Source organism: Hypomesus nipponensis, chromosome 19 (assembly GCF_054491055.1).
Source record: "Hypomesus nipponensis isolate SF chromosome 19, ASM5449105v1, whole genome shotgun sequence".
In the NCBI taxonomy this organism is placed as follows: Eukaryota; Metazoa; Chordata; class Actinopteri; order Osmeriformes; family Osmeridae; genus Hypomesus; species Hypomesus nipponensis.
The window spans coordinates 10,593,473-10,615,942 of record NC_140379.1 but is presented as its reverse complement, the minus strand read 5'-3'; the positions used below and the strand labels follow the sequence as shown (position 1 = coordinate 10,615,942).

The window sequence follows — 22,470 nt, the reverse complement described above, 5'->3', positions numbered from 1 at the left end:
AATATCCATTTGTCATACAATGGGGACTGTGTTCGGGGTCCATTTTCTCGCGTAACCTACTAGTGATTGAGATAAGTAGGAGGGGGTGGGCTACTTTGACTTGGGGCAATATATGACGCATTTTGTGTAGCAATTTTAGTGTGAAGGAACTTAATTTAAAATAAGTGTGTATGAATAGAACACATTTATTGCAAAGACATCGGTAATTAATGTGTTTTATGCTTCCCATGCCATTCGGAAGTTTTTGTCTGAAGCGGGCGTGTCGATGTTTTTACTTCCGGAATACACAGCCTTTCACGAGCGTCCATGAAAGAAAAAGAATGAAAGGGTTGCTATAGTGTCCCTTGGCATAACATCGCCCCAATAATATCTGGGGATACATTACGAGTCCCTACTGGCTCTCAAGATACATTTTAAGGCTGTGGACGCTGTAGTCGATCCAACTTTTATTTTCATCGAAAGTAGGTAATGTTTATTTTTTTGCCGTCCTTGTTAGGCTAGCTTTGTTCCGGCGTAGCTACCTAATTTGTAATTTCCTCGTTCCACCCGCGTTTGTACAGTACTTAGCTAGACTAGCTCTCTAGCTTGCTAGCACTTAGTACTCTGTCCGGTAGTTAAAGTACTGTAGGTAGATCAGGTGTTTAGTGAGAGATTATTCGCTTGTTGAACCTGCCGGCTAGCAAGATATTAATTCAAAGTCATTTTGAGCGGTACTGTATCTAAACATGAATGCAAGAGAGGGTGATTGAGTACTACTGACTGAAGGAAGCTTGGCTTCAGTAGCTGGCTGTCCTTTCGAGCGTTTGAGATGTGATTGAATCGGGTTTGTATATTTCTACGTGCCCTGTCTGTCTGATATATTTTGGCCAACGTTACTAACTATATACTAGTAAAGTTAGCTAGCTTGTTGGTGGCAAATGTGTGTACATAAGTGTCAGCTGGTTAATTAATTGTATACTTACTTATAGAGGTACTCTGGTTGGCTAACACAGCTAGCACTTGCGTTAGCACACACAACTATGAACTATACTACTAGCAATCTGGCTAGTTAGACTAGCATATGAAAAGGCTTTTGTCTGCTTTCACACGTTTTACAATACCTAGCTAGTAAGCTAATTTAGCTGCTTGTTTTATTACGTTGATTCACTGTAGTAGTGTGCAGATTAACCGTTGTTGCAAATACAGTTCCCTCCCCAGCATTAATGTACATATTTTCAAAGCGTATCATCTGTACCAGATTACAAGACTAGACTAATCATAGACTGATCTCAGAGTAGTTATGAAAAAGTATATGACGCACGAGCGTACATAGCTAGCATAGCTTATCTTAAACATTGCTGACAACTATTACATGGAGAATCATTTGTTACGATCGGGTATAGGGGGACGTCGATTGAGGTAGGCTCTTCAAGTTGTGTTGAGCCTCAGGTCTTGGTGTGGGTGGTATAATCCTGTTTACTTGACCATCGGTGTACTGTTTGAGTAGGCTGCCTAAGTCATAACATTGTTGATCAAAGGAGTTTGGACCCTATTTGGTATTTTCTTTTGTCAACAGAGTGTAGTTCAATGGAAATACGGAAGTAGTCACAGATTGACCTTGACCCCCAAAAAGCACGTTAAAAGATTCAAACGAATGTTTGTGGAGGGACTGCATTGTTAACAGAAAATACACTACATTATACTAAGGGTTAGTCCCTTCCCCCAAGCTTCAGCTACACGTTGTCCTTCACCTGGACAGGACAACGACCACACCCACCATGTTCTAACAGTCAGCACTGGTGACAAACGTTTGTTGTTTTTAACATGGAGACTGCTTGGGGTGGGTGATCCTGAGATCAGTTTACTTTTAGACCTGCAAAAGTAACCTACTGGCATTCAGATTAGAGAACCATTTTCATTTCAAAATTAGTCATGTTTTAAATTGTAACAAGAGACACACATTCTACAAAATATTGACAAATAGAATAACCTTTGTATGGTATGCAATTTACTGCGTACATTTACAAACCTCAGTTTGTTCATGCCCGATGACCTGTGGAGTCTGGCCACACTTTTCTTGAAGTTCATTGGGAAGAGATGTTGATAGAAAACGACATGCTAATAGCAGACATTCATTTTTAATGAACTCTCCCTTTGCCATTGTGCATGTTTGGGATTGCAGGGCTAACCTGAACGTTCTCCTAAATGCACAACAGAAGTTGGCAGGCTAAATATCACTATTTGTCAGAGATTTTAAGTGAAAGCAAAGGGCCAAAGACATTTCCTTGCATGTCGCTTAAGCAAAATCAGGCTGTGAAGAGAAACAGCTGCTAGCTGTCACTGCCACAGTGGGAATCCTGCTGTATGGCATGGCCCCCTTCCAGGCTGATATTTCAGTTGAAGGTTAATCGCTCTACTTAGAAGCACTGTGTGTCTATAATCGTGGATGACCATCAGTCTAGCCCTCTTCACATTGTATTGTTGAATTATGATGAACACTCCAACTGTAGTGCGTTTTCACCAGTTTGGGGCTGATTTGTGAGGTCTACACTCAGCCCTTACATTCTTTTCAGCTGTTTTGGGTCAGACAGGATACAATGAGGTCCTTTCTTTCATGATAAACATTTAGAATATACATATTTGTACATAATTGTAAGGCTTGAATATGAAAGTTATTTTTTTTAAATCTACTGTTTATCATTAACACTCTCCAGAATGAAGGCATATTATTTTAATAAAATGTAGAAAAACTAAACAAGTCTAGCCTATTAAGGAAAGGCTGCATACGTAAACCTCCCTGGGTAAACTACAAAATGCCAACCAACCACTAGAAGACTGAAACATTTAAGGACATTTTTATGGTTTGCTAAAAAAGTACCTGAAGAAGCCTGGGAAGTGTTAAAAGATGAGATTGACTTGGTGGGACAAGAAAAGTGTGAGGACAAGAGGAAATTGTATTGATGGAACGCGTCAACTCACTTCTGAAACAGTGTTATGGCTTGGGCATGTAGTGCTGACATTAGAACTGGCTCTTCTTTGATATGGCTGCTGCTGTGCTGCAGCAGAATGAATTCTGGAGTGCACAGAAATATGGGCAAAAACAAGACATTGTGTTAGTTCAACCATAAAGTGTTTCGTAGCCAAACAGTAGAATATTGTTGGCTAGCCAAAGAAATCATGCAATATGAATTCAATGTAATGTTCATCGTCCTAGATTCAGAATTGGTGTCAGTAGGATTTTGTACTTTATACAGTCTAGATATAGATAGCCTATCTTTATCCATATGTCTCAAGTCTCTACCGTGAGTTTTGTTTTCAATTTGACTTCTTCTAAAACTGGAGTAGGCCTACTCCGTTTCACTCTGGTGTGTTCAAGCATGTTGGATACTCCCAGACAGTAAACAATCAGTACTGCTCATGTAGCGTGAGGTATGCCTGTACATGGACAAGACAGGTTGTTGAGAAGTGTGATCAGGGACAGCAACACAGATTGAGATCTTCCCTAGTGAATGGGGCAGATGTGGTATAGTGTCACTTGGGTTTAGTCAAATATTTCCTAGAAAATACATGGCCGGCTAGCTTGTGCGGTGACATTTTTATTTGGTGCTCTACTACATTGGTAAGGCAAAACACTTTTAGGCAGGCAATCATGTAAACGTGAGAGGAAGCAGAATTGAAAGCAGCAATGGTGTCATTGATCTCATCAGGCACATATTTGATTGAACGGAAAAATAAAAAGCATGCTTGATTAGGATGAGTACACCAGTAATAATAACAACAACAACCTTGCGCAATATTAAGCATGGTGGTCTCATCCAGTTGACAATCATTGTTACGGTTGGGGAGTTGTCTGTGCAGCCAGCTCTCCCTGCCTGTTTTGTAGTCATACACTGTCCCTGGGTTTATGTAATGAGAACACTGCAGAGTTGCCCTTGAGAGTGAACTGGCTGTCTTTTGATGCTGAGATTTGTGCAGAGGATAGGATTCAGTAACTAAACACGGGTCACTGGGGAAGACAGGCCCACACACAAACATGACTCTAGCAGTAGCCTCGCACAGTTTAGCAAACCTGGGGTTCCTTTTTATCTTGAATTGTTAAGATGATCCTATTTAGTTACTCAGCGTTGTAAGTAGTCTATAGATTGTGACTATAAAATCAACACTCAAGGTGTTTACAACATTTGCTACAATTCCATGTTGCCCGTCTAACCATGGTTACTGTTTTCTAGGACCTGACCAGTATGTTTTGGCAAAGTTTCAGACACAAAAATGTGACAAAATTGAGGGTTTTCTAAATGATCTCTGCTTCTGTGGTAGTTGCCTTTATGATCTGCTCTAATGCAAATAACCTACATGAGACTGAAAAGGTTCATAGGGAGATTATAACTCCCCTGGCCACTCAAATTGTAAAAGATGGTTTAGCATTTGCCTGGTTTAGCATGTAATGCCGATATAATCATTTATGTTGTAGCCTCAGTGCCAACAATTACACAAATTGGTCTGAATCCCTTCTGTGCCTTCTTTCTCCAGATCTTCTCCACCGTGCCAGCCAAATGTCTAGGCCAGAGACTTGCCTGCACCTCGCCTGGTAGAGGTGCCAGGGAGGAGAGGAGAGGTGCTGGCAGACAACGTGTAGTGTGGCCTGCCATCGTCCCATGAGCGTGGTCGTGCCAGGCCTGCGCCGCCAGTAACTGGGGCTGTGGTGAGCACAGCTCGCAGCTTTCTCTGGACCCTCCCCAGCTGCCAGCGCTCTGTGGTGCCCGTGCCATGGACCATCCAAGAGAGAAGGAGGGGGAGCGGCCGGCCAGGAGCAGCAAGGTGGCGCAGCGCAGCGGCCACTCGTCACGGCCCTCCAGCTCCTCTACTTCCTCTGGGGTTCTCATGGTGGGGCCCAACTTCCGTGTGGGCAAGAAGATTGGCTGTGGAAACTTTGGCGAGCTGAAGCTTGGTAAGAATGTGCTCTGAAGTCCATCTTTTACTTTTTTGGGTATCTCTTAAAATGCCTTAAGTCACTGGACAAGATGAGTGCTCTTGAAACATCTTGAACTTTTAATTTTGTTTAGATTAGTTTCTTTCACAGAAAGGCACACACAAGCCAATTGTACATGCTCTACCGAATAGGATAACCCATGTGGGTCAAAAGTCAATATTCACACTATTATTTGGCCTCTGGTTTTACTCTGACCAGCAATGCCCTGACCAGCAATCCCATGTTTCTGGAGGATGCTAATCTATACTGCACCTATAATCGATGGCTTCTGTTGAGTGGAATACTATAGCCATAAGCAAGCCTGTTTTGTAGGATTAGTTTTTGTAGGATGCCCGTTGTGGTCTGAACTCAGACTCTGATGTAAATCACTCTCCATTCTCTCAACCTGTAAATATGCACACTCGCATGCGCTTCATACTCTTCTCTCTCCACGCTCATCCACTTGAGGTTGCACTGAAGTGCCCCCGAGTAATACACGGCTCACTCTCTTTTTCCATCGTTTTTTTGTGCTGCCATTACACAGTTTTGGGGGATGCTGTTGGATCTAATAGATTGATGTCACCACCATTGTTATTTAAATAGCAGAGCCTGGGTAAATTATGTTCATAATATGTGCATTTACTCTTCTTTTCCCAGGTAAAAACCTCTACACCAATGAGTATGTCGCTATCAAACTGGTAAGTGTTGTTGTTGGTGCGATGCACTTGGGCAAGGCCTTGCATCTCTCAAATGTAATAGTTTTGTTTGTCCTCGTCATGTCGCATATAAAACTTGATCAACAAAGCAGTTGCCTGTGCCTTACGTATTTGATACACTGCATGATGTGTCCTTTGTCATTTATTAATAAATAAGCAAAGGCTTGGCAAGGCATGCAACTCGCCCTCTTTCACACTTCTGATGGCACACTGCTTTGAATCAGGCTACCTGTTTGAGACAGACAACTATTTTGTAATTGTTGCCTGTCAACATTGCAAGCCCTCTTCATACCCCTGAAAGGACCTAGTTGTTTCTGACATATGATGCCATGCATGATATTTCAGCCTGAAATGGCTTCATGTCAGATAATTCAACTCAGAGGAAAGGTGCTTTTTTAAACATGAACTACTGTAGGAATTGTTCTTCAGTGTAGATGAAAGGGTAGCAAACTGCAAATTCATTTTTTCACTGCTGAGCCTATACACTTTTGTTGCAAAAGTTTTTTGGGGGGTGTTTTAGTTGTAAATATCTTGTTTACATTCTTCAAAAAAGCAACTTGTGGTGAAAGTGTTCTGTTTAAACTATCCTTCTCCTTCCACTACTTGATGTAAATGAGCATAGAGGTAGAGGAGGTAGGTAGGATTATATACATTAGTCTTATAAAGTGCAAATGTTTAAATATTGTAGAGTATTTTGTTAGACAAGTAGGGCAGGTAAAGATTATAAGCTTTATTATGTACATCTATAACTGGTTCTAACCATGTCTCATATCAACATGAGACATGCAGCAACTGGTGAGTACCATTGAGTTTGACTAACATTTCTACACAGTAACAAACCTGAATCTCTATCCTGTATACCCGCACAGTGGTTGCTACGCAAGGGTGTTGGGAACCTGGAGATAAATAGGAGAGTGGAAATGCCAGCTTAGGTGTGCCTCTCAAAGCAGTGGTGCTGGAAATGAGTCATGCCATTATAATAGCTCTCCAGACAGCTATAAAGTACCAAACCATCAAAATATGAAACACTCAGAACAAGCATTGAAGAATACATATAAAACATGGAAAAACCTCATATAGCATAATGTTGGTCAAGTCCAAAATAGGTCAGTTTGATTATCAACCTTGCATTGGAAAGTGGAGTGTGGAGTGGCTTTTTTTATTTGAAGCTCTTTTGTTCTCCCTATTATACAGGAACCAGTTAAATCAAGGGCTCCACAGTTGCATTTGGAGTATCGGTTCTACAAAACTTTGGGAAGTACAGGTAAGGTCACGTGCCAAATCAGCTTGATGTTCCTCTGGTGAGGCATTCCAATGACTCAACAGTTTTGGTAGATCAGCTAAAAAGATAACTTCATTTCCACAACAAGCGATAATCACACAAAACCAAAACAGTCACTGACCTTTACCTGGGGGAATTGCATTAATGCATGGGTATTTTAACATGATACCATACATTTAGGATTTTAGAACTATAATTACCTGGTGATGGGATTTTCTTTTTGCATGCCCAACTACATTTACTAAGTACAATATCTCAATTTCTGCTCTAAGTGCTGTTTTTATTGTTCTAGTTGTCATGACTGTCAGTCATGTGGGAATGGTTGCTTTGTTGTCCCAAATGTGTCATAACTCTGAGAATTGTGTTTTCCAAAAAGGAAATGCAGTGTATTTTGCAACTAGCATGGTGGTATATTGCCCTGACTACATATATGCTAAGTATATACTATACACTTTGCTTCAAAGGACAGCTTTAAAGAAGGTTTCCTGCTAAATATGTATAGATCACATTTGTTTGATGCACAGAACCTTTAGCAACCTCTTGACAAGTTTGATCTTTTAATATATTTACCTAACCCCTTGTCTTTTGAGAGTAGCCCTGTCATCCGGTTTTATTTACAGCCTACTTGCATGTTCCAACAGCCACTGTCAGACACTGAGCTTTAAGGGGCACACTGCATTATTCTTCCAGAGTACAATTAAAGGAAATGGGTTGAAACGCATGATATACAATACATTAAAAAATAGTCAGATCTTCTAATAGCTGCCCCTAAAATAAAATGTATACAAAAAACTTGTGAACACTGTATTTGTTGGAGAAGTTGTTAACCTAAGCCAAGGTCACCCACTCTTAGAATCTATCTTCAGACTCCTACTAGCCGGCTATGAAGGCCAGCATACAAGCCAACATCCATGGCAACTGAAAAAGACATTCTCATTAGGTCATATAATCCCTCCCTATAATAGAAGCTGGGCACATTTTATTGCACTTGAAAGTGTGACTGTGAATATTGTTTCAAATACTGTTTGCTTTTCTGGCCTACAAGACATTTTCTGTAGTTTAGCTGCTTTTTTTGGTTCCTATCGCCACTCTAGTCAGACAAAGAACAAACAGGGTCTACTGGTTTGCATAGACAAGGTTGGAAAAGGCTAACTGTGCGGAAACTCATTAATTATTTAGATAGTGGGACTGCCTCTCTAAGCACTAACCTGCTTCTCTGCTCCAGATGGGCGTATAGTGACCCCATTCCTGCCCAGCTGTGCACTGTACCTGTAGTTTTTGACAGTCGGAAGACAGTGTTTGTGCAAAGTTGAGTGCATCTTGGTGCAAATGTATCAGTTTACAGTTTAACAGGCTATTGGTGACTAAAGCTCAATTCATAAGTGAAGTGCTTTGTTTTTTTTCCCGGTTATTTCAGGAATAAATAAGTACATGATTTAACACAGTTTACTTTGATGAAGGAACCTTTAAGAAGTCTGAGTCAGTGTTCATATGGTAGCATGAGCATGCTGGTGTTTATAAGATAAGATAATCCTTTATTTGTCCCACAGTGGGGAAATTGCCGTTTGCAACAGCAGCAGGGTACAGAACAGCGCTCAGAGTACAATTTTAAATATATAAAATATACAAGATTCACGGAGGGTCATACAAAATATGAAGACAAGGATCTAAGGGTATAATATAATAATATAGAAAGTAAGTGAAAGTAAAGTGTGAGTTAAGTGTGGTGGCTGCCACTATGAATAAGTAATGAGTGACATACAGCCAAGTTATTGCACTTAAGAAAAAATAGTGCATGTAATATTATTGCACGTAATTGCATAAATATTGAACATAGAAGTGGTTATGGACATGGTTCAGCAGCATGTTTATGAAACATCTGTATAAAATATGTCAAAGACATATTGATGTCAAAGATTTAGAGAAGCTTTATCACGTCATGTGCAAGCTCTTGAGCTGGCAGCAGACTCAGCCTTGAAATGGAACACCAGCTCTGATGAGTCACGACGGCTCTCAAGTGTTCTCAGGCCGGGAGGTGCTTAATGGGACAAACAGGTGACCCTTTACCTGTTTGTGATTCAATGGAAGGTTAAGTAGTTGAGATTTGGAGAGTCCTCTCCTGTTCTTCAGTTAAAGGCGTAGGCCTGATTGTTTACTGACTTCACTGTGTAAAACATCTTACAACATGCAAAGAGCATACTCGGAGGTGTTGCGCATCAGGAGAATATGATATTTGTAACTAAATACCCTTACTTATAATGGTTAATTATATGATTTAGGATTTGTGAGAAAGCCAGTCAAAATGGGTGTTCTTAAAAACAGCCTCGACAAGCACACACTTGTGGCCCTTTACTCCAAGAGCCCTTCTGGATAATGAATGTGCTCCATGTAAGCAGATGTTGGCACTGGAATGATCGCCTTGAAGATTAATGAAGTAGGCTTACTGACTGGTGTAATTTAGATGAATAGAAGTGCAGTGGAACACTTCTGTCATCCTCCAAGAAAGCTGCTGACTTTGCTGCATCCCTTTGTAGTGTTTGTCTTTTTTTAATCTCTTCATTTTTGAAGCAAGTAATTTTCATTCCTTTAGGTATTTTACCCTTAAGAGATCTGCTTTAAGGTTGTAGTGGGAAAAAAATAATGTACGCCTAGCTGTTTGGTGTGCACAGTGAGGTGCACCATCCTACATCAGATGGTGTCCCATTTGTTTAGAGAGACAAGAGAAATACATCAAGCCCTTGGATTTCAGTCCTCATAGTCCTGTTTGTTGATTTGCTTATCATGTCTCAGAAGAATAACTGAACGTCTTACCCCTATACTCTATTCTCTGATTTTAGTGAAGAGACCTGCTTTTGACTATGATTGTTAATGGGACTGGTTGGCATTGTATGGCATGTTCTCAAAGGGATTTTGCTGCACCTTTGTTTATGTAGAAAGGTAAACTCCTCTGAGCTCAGTAAATTTAGTTACTCCCCATGACATCTGTAAATCTTTTTAGGCATGCCTGGACATGTCTCTATGAATAAGCAGTATTTACTGTACTATTAACTTCTGTCTAAAATAACTTTTGTAAGGCATAAACAATAACACTACACTGAACTCCTTGTTCGGAGTGCAGCATTATTATAGATGAGTATCTAGCACAGTAGCAATGGTACATTCTGGTACTATCCCAAAGCTGTCATTCCTCGCCAATGAAGGTAAAGTTTCATTAGTGTATGCTCTAAGTTGCTTTGTCATACAGCCAGTATTAAGTCTGGATCCAGTACAGACCAACCAGAGCAGAAATGGCAGGTTTTGTCCCTGGTCACGGATCTAGGCAATCCCCTCAGGCTCTTCTAATCAATGGTATTGTCAGGGTGGAAGTGGGAGGAAATGCGCCATTGAACATCAGAAGTGATGTCTAGGCTAAACATCGTAATGTAACATGTAATCAAGTTCACCGGAACCCCTTTTGTTCACACTGTCTTCTTGCGTTGGTTCATGCTGGCCTAACCTGAGGACCAGCAGGTTGCTGCTGGTCATGTTTTCCATCAGCTGTTGCATTAACTGTTCTATCAGTGTTAGCTAACTCTTCTTTTAAACCCTCTAAGCCAGCCATGTCATGTACTTGTTGCCAGCATAGCACCAACAGGGCCCACTCTGCATGTTACACTTTCTGTTGGCGCCAACAAGTGCCAGAGGCAACAAGAGACCAAATTCTGTGCCATTATGAGTAACATGCTATGCAAGTTAATTGACTTCGGAAATGGCACAGAAAACACCTATTCCAGCTATTTTAGCATGATTCCTATGTGAATGCAAAGATTATTCACTGTAAAATGTTACAAAAAATAAAATAAAAATCCTATTGCATGTCTTTTTTTCTGGAAAATTATTTGAAAAAATGTACTTAACATTTTGCAACCCTGTGTTGTAGGGTTTTCAAATCAAAATAATACAAAGTTTAAAAGTATCAGATACAAGTATACACTTTAATATTTGCTTACCGTAATTTTCGGACTATAAGGCGCATCGTTACATAAGCCGCAGCAGATAAATTGAATGATGTGTACATGTATAAGCCGCACTGGACTATTAACCGCAGGTGTTTTAATGTTAATTACCATATGTAATTAGTTGTCTGGAAAGATATGGCTGCTTGAGAAAGCTCCCATGTATCAACCGTTAGCCGCTAGCTGTAAAAATCCATAGATTAGCCGCACTGTTGCATAAGCCGCAGGGTCGAAAAATGCGACAAAAGGCGCGGTTTAGCCCAAAAATTACGGTACTTAACCAGCTTTGTACAATGATATCGCTGCTCATTAGATATTAGTTCCCACTAGGCCAGGTTGAGTTCTTCTTATACTTGCCGTGTAGATTGTAACCTAGTTAACTCTTCGCTCTTCAAGTTGGCTTAATAACTAGGTTTTTATGATTCTAACTTCCCGCTCCTGTTCCATTGCAGCGGAAGGCCTGCCCCAGGTGTTTTACTTTGGGCCCTGTGGAAAGTATAACGCCATGGTGTTGGAGCTGCTAGGCCCCAGTCTGGAAGACTTGTTTGACCTCTGTGACAGGACCTTCTCACTAAAGACTGTCTTGATGATAGCTATTCAGCTGGTAAGTTTTCCCTACGGCTGCATTTGCCAATGAAATGAAGAATGAGTACAATATGTCTCTAATTTGCATTACTTCAAAAGCTGACCCCATTATGTGGTTGAACTCAAAAGGTCTCAAGATTGAACAACAACAAAATGTGGCCATTTTTGTTGACTAGCCAAATACAACTGCCACTTGTTTCAACTTATAGTTACAATGACACAATGTAGACTGTTTGGCTGCCTGCCAGGCTGGTTGTTGGCATGTTTGGGAGCTTGTGGTACTTTTTGTGGTACTGACTGGTCCTGTTGCTCCTCAGATCTCTCGGATGGAGTATGTGCACTCAAAGAATCTCATCTACAGAGATGTAAAGCCTGAAAACTTTCTCATCGGACGACAAGGAAACAAAAAGGATCACATAATCCACATTATTGACTTTGGCCTGGCCAAAGAATACATTGACCCAGAAACCAAAAAACACATTCCATATCGGGAGCACAAGAGCTTGACCGGCACAGCCCGATACATGTCCATTAACACACATTTGGGTAAAGGTAAGGGTGGATAAAAAAAATTATTTCATTGTTTTATGTACATTTCACCACCGGCCCTAATGAACACTGACCTTTTTGTTGCCAGTGTTTGGTCGAATTAATCATGCAAGTTAGTGTTAGTTAATCACATTAAAAGTGTATGCTGATGTAATAGCCGCAGCTCAGTTCAACTGCCACAGTCCTTCCAACTTAACACTGAACACAACCGTATCAATTATATCATAAGTACAAATACAAACTTTGCCAAGTTATGTTATTAAGACAAGTGTGATCATTTAATATGAGACATGAATTTGTGTTCATATGAATGACTGGCAGCATGTAAAGTGACTCTCTTTTTTTTATTTTTTTATTATTATTATTTTTTAGAGCAAAGTCGTCGAGATGACCTTGAAGCGTTAGGTCACATGTTTATGTATTTCCTCCGAGGGAGTTTACCGTGGCAAGGTCTCAAGGTATGCTGCACTAACTGGCCCACTGGGACTGCCATTTAGTTGTCATTTAGAAATCCTTTCTCTAATTGTTGTGTTTACCTGGCAGGCGGACACGCTGAAAGAACGATATCAGAAGATCGGAGACACGAAAAGAAACACACCCGTAGAAGTTCTCTGTGAGAGCTTCCCAGGTAAATATCATTGAAGTGTCTGTAAATGTTTTTTTAATTCTGAACTGTATCCATCATACACGTATACGCACCTGTGTGTTGCACCTGCTGTTTTAGAGGAGATGGCCACCTATTTGCGCTACGTTAGGCGGTTGGACTTCTTTGAGAAACCTGATTACGAATACCTGAGGACTCTGTTCACTGAGCTCTTTGAGAGGAAAGGCTACACCTTCGATTACACCTATGACTGGGTCGGCAGGCAAATTGTAAGTATCTTGAGATAATGATGATTATATTTCGAGCAAACGACATGAGAGAACAACCCTCAAGGATATGTGTTTTTGGTTGTCCTTGTCTGCAGCCCACACCTGTAGGGTCTGTCCATATAGACTCTGCAGCCTCCGCCATCACGAGAGAGAGCCATCCGCACAGAGATCGGCCTTCCCAGCACCAACCCATGAGAAATCCGGTATGTTCTAGTGCCCTTTCCCTTGGAGAGATGCTGATGCCAGTCAGATTGTGTCAAGAGGAGAGAGAGAACGTTAGGTTACTAGTGAAAGCTCAGGAATCCTAGTATTCGAGAAACGAAAGGTTTGACAGGAACCCCCCAATGCGTACTCCACTATGCTTAACAAACGTCCTCACTCAATAACCACAAAGGGGTTGTCCTCATGGAGAGGGGCTGTACGGTTTGCCATCTGCGTACGGAAGTAAGACGTTATTCAACTTCGGGATCTTTCCTAGCCCAACTGTTAAACTGTGGACAAATACATTTGGGGTTTACCCAACTTCTTTGAAAAGCAATGCATGCATGACTGCAACGCTGGCTTTACATGCATAATTGTGAGATGATGTGTATGAAAAGAAGCCAGATGGTTACATCTGAAATTGCAGAGATGTTTTTTTTTTTTCTTCTGCAAGCTATGCCATCCCCCCAGAGATGAATTGAATGTGCATCCTTTGTTTGCCAATTCTTAGCTTTGCAACTTTCATGTTATCATTCTTGGAGGGATAACCTTAAGTCAACCATTGCACCTTCTTCTTTTTCTTTTCATTCTAAATCCTTGGTTTATAAAAAAAAAAGTCCAAAGTAAACAGTCTTGGTGTCTGGCTGGATTTGATTTAGTGTACTTCCAGCAGCAAGTAGAAAAACTGAATAGAACTGAGTCAGTCCTCAAACCTGTGCAACAGTTGAATATTGTCTTGTCTAGTTCCTTTAATTCTCTCCACCCGTCAAATACAGTCTTGTATTTATTTATTAATTAGCAGGTCTTGGGGTGGTAAGGTGGCCAGAGGGGACCGACCTGGGGGGGGGTGTATGAACACAACAGAATTCCAGCTACAATGGGAAAGCTAAAACTATTACTAAAGCTATTACCCAATAAACGTTATGATGTGGCTCACTCTTATTTTTGTTGATAAATTCAACAGTGTAATACAATGTTACAGTCTTAAAAGGACATACAATACAGTATGTATTTTGCGATAACTGCTTTGCACTCATCCAAATGCAACACCCTTTTTGATTAATGCAGAACAGGTCTAACTCAAGAAGCATTCCAATATTGTCTTAGACAGTTTTCCTCAAAAAACCTGTTGGTTAAACATCTCCCAGTTAGTGTCCGGCACCACCCTCAGTCCATCACTGATCCAGTTCGCTGGCTTTGCTTTATCTCTTATTCACTCTTTTGTTTTGCTGTTTCCCTTTTCCTTTTGTCCTGCCGCTTTGCACAACATTTGGTCTTGCGCACCACCACCACCCCCCCACCCACACACACACACACACACCAATCACCCACTCGCCACCCTCGTTCCTACACCACTGACCCGCCCGAGCAGACGGCAGCCACAGACCGGCGGGGAGCATGGGAAGTGCAGCCCAGTCGGCAGACTAATTCCTCCTACCTGACGTCCCACCTGGCGGCGGACAGGCACGGTGGCTCTGTGCAGGTACACCTTTGTGCTCCGTCCTCTCAGTCCATCGCCGTCGTGCCTCCCCCGGCTCTCTCTCTTTTTATTGTCCCTCTCTCTCTCTCTTCCTCATTCACGGGGTCACCTCCACTTGTACGTCAAGGGAAAGGACTGTGGAGAGTGACGACGTAAAGAGTGTGTGTGTGTGTGTGTCGTGTGCTCATGTCTAATTGGTAACACAACTTTTGGCCTTTGGTCTCCTTGCTTGCTTTTGGAGGATGGGAGCAGCCTGTCATTTTTTTAACAGCTTGTCTTATACTACTGTCGTGGTAGTATGAGGTGATAACAATGCTGGCTGCATGGCTAGTGGGCAAGTTGACTTGGCTTAGTGGCAGTGCATGCTTTTAAGCAAAAGGGCAGTGGTCAAATTATCAAATGAAAGGCCACTTTCGTAAATGACGGGATGCAATGTTCAGTTGCCACTGATAAAGCGTGTAAAAACAACCCTGTGCATTTTAGGAGGTGCATTGTTATAAGAAAGGATACAGATACAATATAAACATAGAAACACAATTTATTCAGTGTTCCATGATACCAAAACACAAGTAATACAATAGTGTGTTCTTGGTAATCATATGTATTTAGTATTTAGACGTATTTAGTTTGTCTGAATAGGTTCTACTCGCCCATACCTGTTGGGTATTGTTTATATCTCTGGAATTGCTTATCCAAATTAATGCATTTTTTTCTGTGCCACAGGTGGTCAGCTCAACCAATGGGGAGCTGAATGCAGATGATCCACTGGCAGCCCACTCAAGTGCACCAATCACAGCCCAGGCAGAGGTGGAGGTGGTGGATGAGGCCAAGTACATATGACCTTTTGTTCCCAATTGCTCTCCCTCTTCTCTCTCTTAAGTCTTCTTCCTTCTTCTGATTAGTTTACATATTACTGTACCTTAGCACCTCCTTGCATTTTCCCCATCTTTATTTATCGGTCTCTGTATCTCTCTCTCTGTCTCTACCTGTATGTCTGTAATTGTGACAGCCCCATGCCCCCAGCCCTCTTCCTGCACTCTTGTCTAATCTTTTCTGCTTCCTGATTGTGTGATCTGAATCCGACTGTTACCTGTTACTTTCACTGTGCTGGGGTTGGCTAGGTGAGGATGGACGAGTAGAGCTACTCTATTTTTGCAGTCAGTGCCATTATAGATGCACACAATATTAAAATGTCCAATTACAATGATGAACTGTAATACAACATTTATGCCATCTGGATATCAATTATTGAATTATTCTTAAGTGTATTATAAACAAAGTTTGTAGAATTCCAGTTCAAATGAACCACCCCGCCATTAGACATGAAACACAGTATTTATTTGTATCTACCTGTTTCCATTGACTGTCTTTCCCATATTCATCTTTAGATCTAAACTAGACTTACACATTATTTTCTCTGCACTGGTCAGAAATTCATTGAGTTGGCCTATTTCGTCTTCCTTTACTTGCTTGTTTGATATAATGATTAACATGCTTGCTGTCGGCTCTTTGACAACACTCTCAAAGAGCTGGTGTTTGATGCAAGTGCTCAGCGAGACTGAAAGCAAGCTAGGCAGCTGACAGCATTCAATTAACATGGGACTAGAGAGAGGTGCACAAAACTGGGTTTCCATAGCAATGTAAAGAAGAAAAACACAATTTTCCACCCCTCTAACACATCCGCTTGATGCCTGGACATCCGCTTGGTCATTTGTTAAACCGAGCTGACAGAGTGCAAGCCATGATATTTGTGAGGTTTATGTCAGAAGGATCCTTTTTATTGCCCTCCTTTTACTGTTGTTCAACTCTCCACTGGTTGCAGTAATGATAGCGTTCCCTAATGAAACCTTAACATTTGCAGTGGGTGAAGATTCAATAATCTATGAATGATGTGTTTCCACCAAACATTGACAAGACTGCATATTACTCCTTCAAAGCCTGTGCTTTTGATGTGACCCCTTAACCTTCGCCTGCGTGTGTGCGTGGCATGAAGTCTGTCCCATCGTCCTGAGCCTTGCCTTGTATTAGCCTAATTTCTCTTCTCTTTACGCTCTCTTCTCTTCTTTGTAGCTGCGTGAAAATGCTCAACCTGTGGTGAGTCCCTCTCTCCTAGTCCACATCATACCCATGGGACAGGAAGTGGACCAGCCTAAACAGGACCCAGTATTGTTGTATAAAGAGACTTCATTAGTGCACTCTGCATTGATGTCAAATTTGGATTTGTAGGACCACTACTTGTGACTAAATAACCTTTCAGATGTTTCCTACTCGTTCCTACCTGAACTAGAGTTATAATAATCTTGAATATATTAAATCTTGAATACATTTTATTTGTTATGATATGATTTTGGACTATGGCATGAAATGTATGCCTTTAACAGACTTGAGGCACTGTACAATTTGGGAAAACATACATGGTGTGGGGGTTTATGATTGGATCGTAATATTTGGGAAATAAATATGTCTCAGTACCCTAAGGTTATAATGAAAACATCTGTGGTATACCAAAATCATGTTCAGGTTTCTTTGGGACTGTCCATTTATGCCGATAGCCTTTTGCTCCGTTAGTTGAGTTTTACTCCCAAAATGTTAACATTCCATGGCTTCAAATTTGCAATTGACATCAATTCTGTAGTTTCCGTACACTTGCTGTAGGCAAATTGTGCTATTAGCTAGAGCTCCATAGCCCTGTCTCAGTCACTGTCCTTTGTGTTGTTCTCTGACAGCTCACTTGTCACTGAATGTTTTAGTAGTCAACCACTTTGGCCCAAAGTGTCCTGTGCTCTCTGTCTCCACTTCTCATGTTCTCTCCATAAACCTGTATGTGTAAAACACTTATGCTTGACTTTAGATGCCTTCTGTAAGCTTGTAGACATAAGGTTAGTCTTGCTAACCCAGTAGTAAATGTTCTTTATTGTCAGCAATTATGATTAACCTAATTATCTTTGAACCTGTTTCCAGCTAGGCATTAACTCTGGCAAACTGCCGCAGTACTGCTTTTTTTTCTTTTAAACTTAATTGCCTTAGTTCCTCACAGACTGTTCTTTTGATTGTCCCTGTACATGAAGAATATGACCAGCCTTGCTTGGCATCTTGTTCTTTTTTCTTCCTCGTCTTTAAGTTAACTAAGTCTACCCTTATAAGTTTTGTTACACTTTGTGTTAAGCTTCCCTGTTTCTCTTCATTTGTAGGTGCTGCTGCTTCTTCAAGCGAAAACGGAAGAAGAACACACCAAGGCACAAATGATGATGATGGCCTGTGTCATCCATGTTTCTTGGTCAGCCGATTGTGATTCCAGTAATCTATAAAGTCCGGTTTCAGACAACAACAAAAAACTAAGAAGAGAATGAGGCCCCAGAAGATCTTACATGAAAATCATTCTTTGCGAGAGGGAGGTGTTACCTTTTGCTCTTAGAATTGAGATGTGCGCTGAATAAAAGTGAGAATTTATTTTACTTTTTATTTTTTAACTCCTTCCGCAGTGCTTCGGAGTATTTGGCAGACTCAGTTGACGGGAGTTGGGATCCTGTACATTGGGATTCAACAGAGAACGAAGGGCATTTCAAAAAGGCACTTGGGCAGCATTTGCACTTCTTTATTAGCTGCCCCTCCCCCCTCCGTTTTTTAAGGATTCTCCATGGAAGTAGAAGCAAAGAGAGAAGACTCGGGCGCCTCACAAACATCGCACTGTACCACGTCATCCCAGCTTTCTTCACATCCCAGCATCCCTCACTCCTGCTCTGGCCCATGTAGAGGGCGGCTGCCTCTGTTTTCCAGCGTTTCCCCTCTAGAGCTCTCTCAGCGTTCTTTTGGCGACGGAATGTATACCTGTAAACTGTTAGAAGGAGCCAGGATCAGAAAGGCTTCACTTCGCCAACACGGTGATGTGAACCTAATACAGGACTAAATGTCTTCAAGCACGCAGGGAAAACCCGTCTGCAACGCTCTGCTGATTTGGTCCTGCACTTCAGCCTGACTTCCTCCAAAGGGGTTGAGATGTGGCGGTGGGAGGAGGAACACCGTGTAGTGCGCTCCAGAGATGTCCTTTTTGTTTCCTGATACATTCTATTGCAAGCTGCTTGTTTTAAAGCACTCACCCCACACCGCACTCGCTTCAACACACTACAGACTCCCACGTGGCTTTGGTCTGGTTGGCTTTGGGAGTTGTAAAGACCTGACGCTTGCTTGTTGGCTGAGAAATGGAAAGAGTTGCCATGTATGTCTTTTCTTCCAACCTTTATTCAAACGCGTGCGTGTGCACACACTCATAATGATTGTATGAGCAGAAAGTTTAACAAAAGCATTTCAAGAATCTGGCAGGTGGTTGGAAAGGGAGTTCTCTGTGATTTAGTGATGGTTGGCATTTAGTCATTAATTCCCTGTAAATATTCGACCAATAATATAAATCAATGAAAGCAATTGCCACATGATGGAAACCAGTGAGCGTTTCTCAGTACAAGAGGGACGATGGGATTCTGACTCTGAGACTAGATATGACGATGAACTGGCGAACAGTAGAACATAAGCATTAGATCCCAGCTTTCTTCTGCTGTCCAATGCCTTAACCAAACTCCCAATCATAGGGCTGATAAAATCCTTATTTGCGTGTCAAGATAATTATATATTCTCTGACGTGTAGTTTTGTGGAATAATGCCAAATGCAATCTGGAGTGGTAATAGTGAATGATCTAAAGACACCCCTGCCCCCCTGTCTGTCTCTCTCTTGATGCACCCCACTGTCACCCACCCCAATCAGAGTATAAGTATTAGCTGTGAGGCCACCTCTACTGATGGGGAACAATCCTAGGAGAACTAGGTCCATCTTCTTGATTGTAATTTATGTTTTTTTGTTATTTTTTTTTGCAAATGTGAATTTGAAATGTGAAAAACATACTTATTTTTTCCATTCCAAATAGCCATGCTTCATGGGACTTGAGTGGACTAATAGCTAGACACTATATCTGCACTACGTTCTTTGAGCCCCTCCCTTCCCAAGGAGTCCTTGCCTTTCTTGCACTGTACTTACTTTTACTTTATTGTACACAGCCTTCTGTGATATGGAATACAACTATCCAAATAATAGGCTCTTCCTTTTTCTTTCTTTTCCTTTTGAAACCCGTCCGGTGCCATACGACTCTGACACCCAGAGACAAACTAGACAGACATCATCTCCTGGTGAGGTGTTTGACATGGAGTGCCGCTTGTCATGTCAGACAGTGCAAGAGAGACGTTTTGGAGAGAACGTCAAGGACCTTGACAGACCTGTGCTTGTACATGCATAATATCGTGTATCGTTTTCTTTGAAATTTCCTTCCCTAAGTTATTGTGTGAGTACTTGAATTAGAAACTATGTGGGACTTTTTTCTGTTATCTGCAGTTTATGGTGTTTTCCATTGATGGCTTTTGAGGGAATTCTGTGAGAAGGCTTTTTAAATGACTGATCTTCATTCCTCTAAGATGCCTTAGTGCCTCTTGATTGAATGTTAGGCGTATGGGCTAACATTGCTGTCAGGCTCATCACTCTGTTGGTTGTTTGTGCTAGCTGGTGAGAAGGACTAAGGGAGTAACAAGATAAACCTGCAAGCTCACTGTCAGCTTTGGGCCATCACTTTAGCTACAGTTTTCCCAGGTGGGTTGTTTGAATGATCTTATGACCTTATCAGTCAATGGTGCCTACACTGCTGCCGATGGGGACATATGGTGTCCTGTAGTTATTGCGCTCAACATACATATTAGAAACTGTGTTGGTCTTTGCGGGTCACATGTTAGGTGCCACGCCTGCTTATTTATGTACCACAAAAGCATGTGCCTGTGGGACACATCTATTATTTAGCTTTGATTCAGTTGTTTAGTAACCAACTCTGTTCTGTCTGTAGAGCAGCAGTAAATTCTGTACCAAAACCATAGCTAAAGATACAGCCTCTAGGACTTCACTAGTTTTGCAGTTCCTTGGGTTCAGGTGAGGCATCTGGACAGAACATTGTGCCACCTGCTGCCCATTGTCCAACCCTCCATTGCATGGAGTGGCACTGCTGCATGACAGTAATGTATTGAAAGTATAAAGTATTGTTGAGTATAGTAAGAGTAATTTCCAGACAATGGCCTTGAGTTCCCCAATGCCATTCCAATGACTACTACTCGCCTCAGCCTTTCCCTGTGTCGGGAAAGTGTGAAGTAGAACTTCATGTGACTTGACCAGCTTGTTCATCATTTCCTCCTCCTGTAAGAGTTGCAAGTGCCAGTTAGACAGTTCAAGAAAGAACAAGACTGTGGAAATACCTGAGAACAAGATGGACTGTTCTTTTCCCTTTATGCCACTTTTACCAAACCTCTATTTTCAGTTGACCATGTTTGATCTTGATTTGAAGTAGAATGTGTGAATTTTGCCATGTTTCCATGTGGTTTATGCTGATTTGGGGTTTATGTTTTAATTATATTGTGGCTATTCTCTCCATTTTAATTCTGATCAACATGTGAAAGACATGAATCTACTATGTGATATGTACAGTCTAGTTTATATGACAAGCTTGTCTAGACTGAGTAATATACTTAAGTTTGTATCTGCATGGCTTACCTGGAAATGACAGCAGCCTACCTAATGCAAGGCTAAATATAGTGGACCATGGACTACAGCAAAACTGACGGTTATTGTTTCCTGTTGAGTGTAGTGGGCCTGTATGTCCTCAGGAGGCTCTGTAAAAAGGCTTAATGTAATTTGATCAGTCATCACCACAGCACATTCCAATTTTAGTTCCCTCCTGTGTCGTTACTTACAGTAGTTCAATGCTTTGCCTCTCAATCCTCATTGCTTTAAATTCACTTCAATATATTGTGTAATTCATATTGGTTTTTCCTACGTGTCAAAACAGGCATGTAAATCTAAGCAAAGGAGAGGAATATGGAATGGCAAAGTAGTATGTAATTTGGTTCGTTTCTGGCACTTTTCTTCCAGTTTCTGTACTGTAGAATTGGATTCACTGTAAATTGTATCTGGGGAATATGCTTAGGGTGACAAATGACTGCAATATTGTGATGATTCTTTTGAAATTGTAAATTGTACAGACTTCCACCATTCTTGATTTTTTTTTCCTGTTTGATTCAGTAAGTAATGTATTCATTTCTTTCTTTTTTTTCAAGCTGTGGAGAAACAGAATTGTACAGTACAACGAGAGTTTATTCCTCCCTTTTTGCTCGAGCAATTGTTTCAAAGCTATGGTTGAGAGAAATTTTACAGTTGTATTATGGGTATTGTGTTGAAATATGAATGTTACTTCAAAATGTGTTTGAATGGGTTAACCTAGTAAAGGGCTTCATGAGTGAAGGACCCACTATTTTGTTCTGTACAATTTTTTTGTTGCAGAAAGATAAAGGTTTTGACTTTTTCAGAAATGCCTATTTTCCCTGGGGAGCCATGTGAAACGTCTCACATGTAAACCGTACAAATTCACTTTTTAATCCCTCCAATTGTAAAGGGAACTCCGGTTTGCAGCCTTTTTTATGTAAAATTAAACATCTCTTAACCTTTCCATTGAGCCTGTCTATTTGTGTCACTTTCCTGTCACACAGTTCACTATGTGGTTGACTGTTACATGCAGTCAAAAATGTAGGTTTATTAATACTCAAGTTCTTGAAACACAATCCACAGAAACATTTAAGCAGAAAATCTACCTTTCGTGTTGAATTACAATTTGTATTGCCTCACTGCACAAGCTATATTGTTAGTGGTCAAAAAACTGTATTTTTACATAGAGGTACAAACCAACAACTTTCTATTGAAGTACACAACCTTTTAGTTTGTGCTCATAACCGTGTTTTACAATAATGCCCAGTAGATGGCAGTC

General features: G+C 41.1%; 1 protein-coding gene across 5 annotated transcripts; it reads left to right on the top strand.

Moving 5' to 3' along the window:
* Positions 1-291: 291 nt before the first annotated feature.
* On the top strand, positions 292-22,155 carry LOC146246971 (casein kinase I). 5 transcript variants are annotated; one of them, XM_084681615.1, is made up of 14 exons: positions 292-461; positions 4,510-4,927; positions 5,606-5,646; positions 6,859-6,928; positions 11,394-11,545; positions 11,844-12,078; positions 12,448-12,533; positions 12,619-12,703; positions 12,800-12,948; positions 13,044-13,151; positions 14,522-14,632; positions 15,353-15,459; positions 16,700-16,723; positions 17,821-22,155. In XM_084681615.1, exons 2-14 carry the CDS (start codon positions 4,747-4,749, stop codon positions 17,873-17,875), a joined length of 1,404 nt encoding a protein of 467 aa, XP_084537741.1. In that variant the 5' UTR covers positions 292-461; positions 4,510-4,746; the 3' UTR covers positions 17,876-22,155. The 5 variants fall into 5 exon arrangements, with proteins under 5 accessions (XP_084537741.1, XP_084537742.1, XP_084537745.1 ...); XM_084681616.1 differs by having other exon boundaries at positions 292-465; XM_084681619.1 differs by lacking the exon at positions 14,522-14,632.
* Positions 22,156-22,470: the final 315 nt, after the last annotated feature.

Excerpts from the sequence above, each read along its gene's own strand:
- LOC146246971 (XM_084681615.1), top strand. The coding sequence starts at position 4,747 with ATGGACCATCCAAGAGAGAAGGAGGGGGAGCGGCCGGCCAGGAGCAGC. Across the intron at positions 6,929-11,393 it reads CAAAACTTTGGGAAGTACAG|CGGAAGGCCTGCCCCAGGTG; the intron begins GTAAGGTCACGT and ends GTTCCATTGCAG. Across the intron at positions 12,949-13,043 it reads ACTGGGTCGGCAGGCAAATT|CCCACACCTGTAGGGTCTGT; the intron begins GTAAGTATCTTG and ends CCTTGTCTGCAG.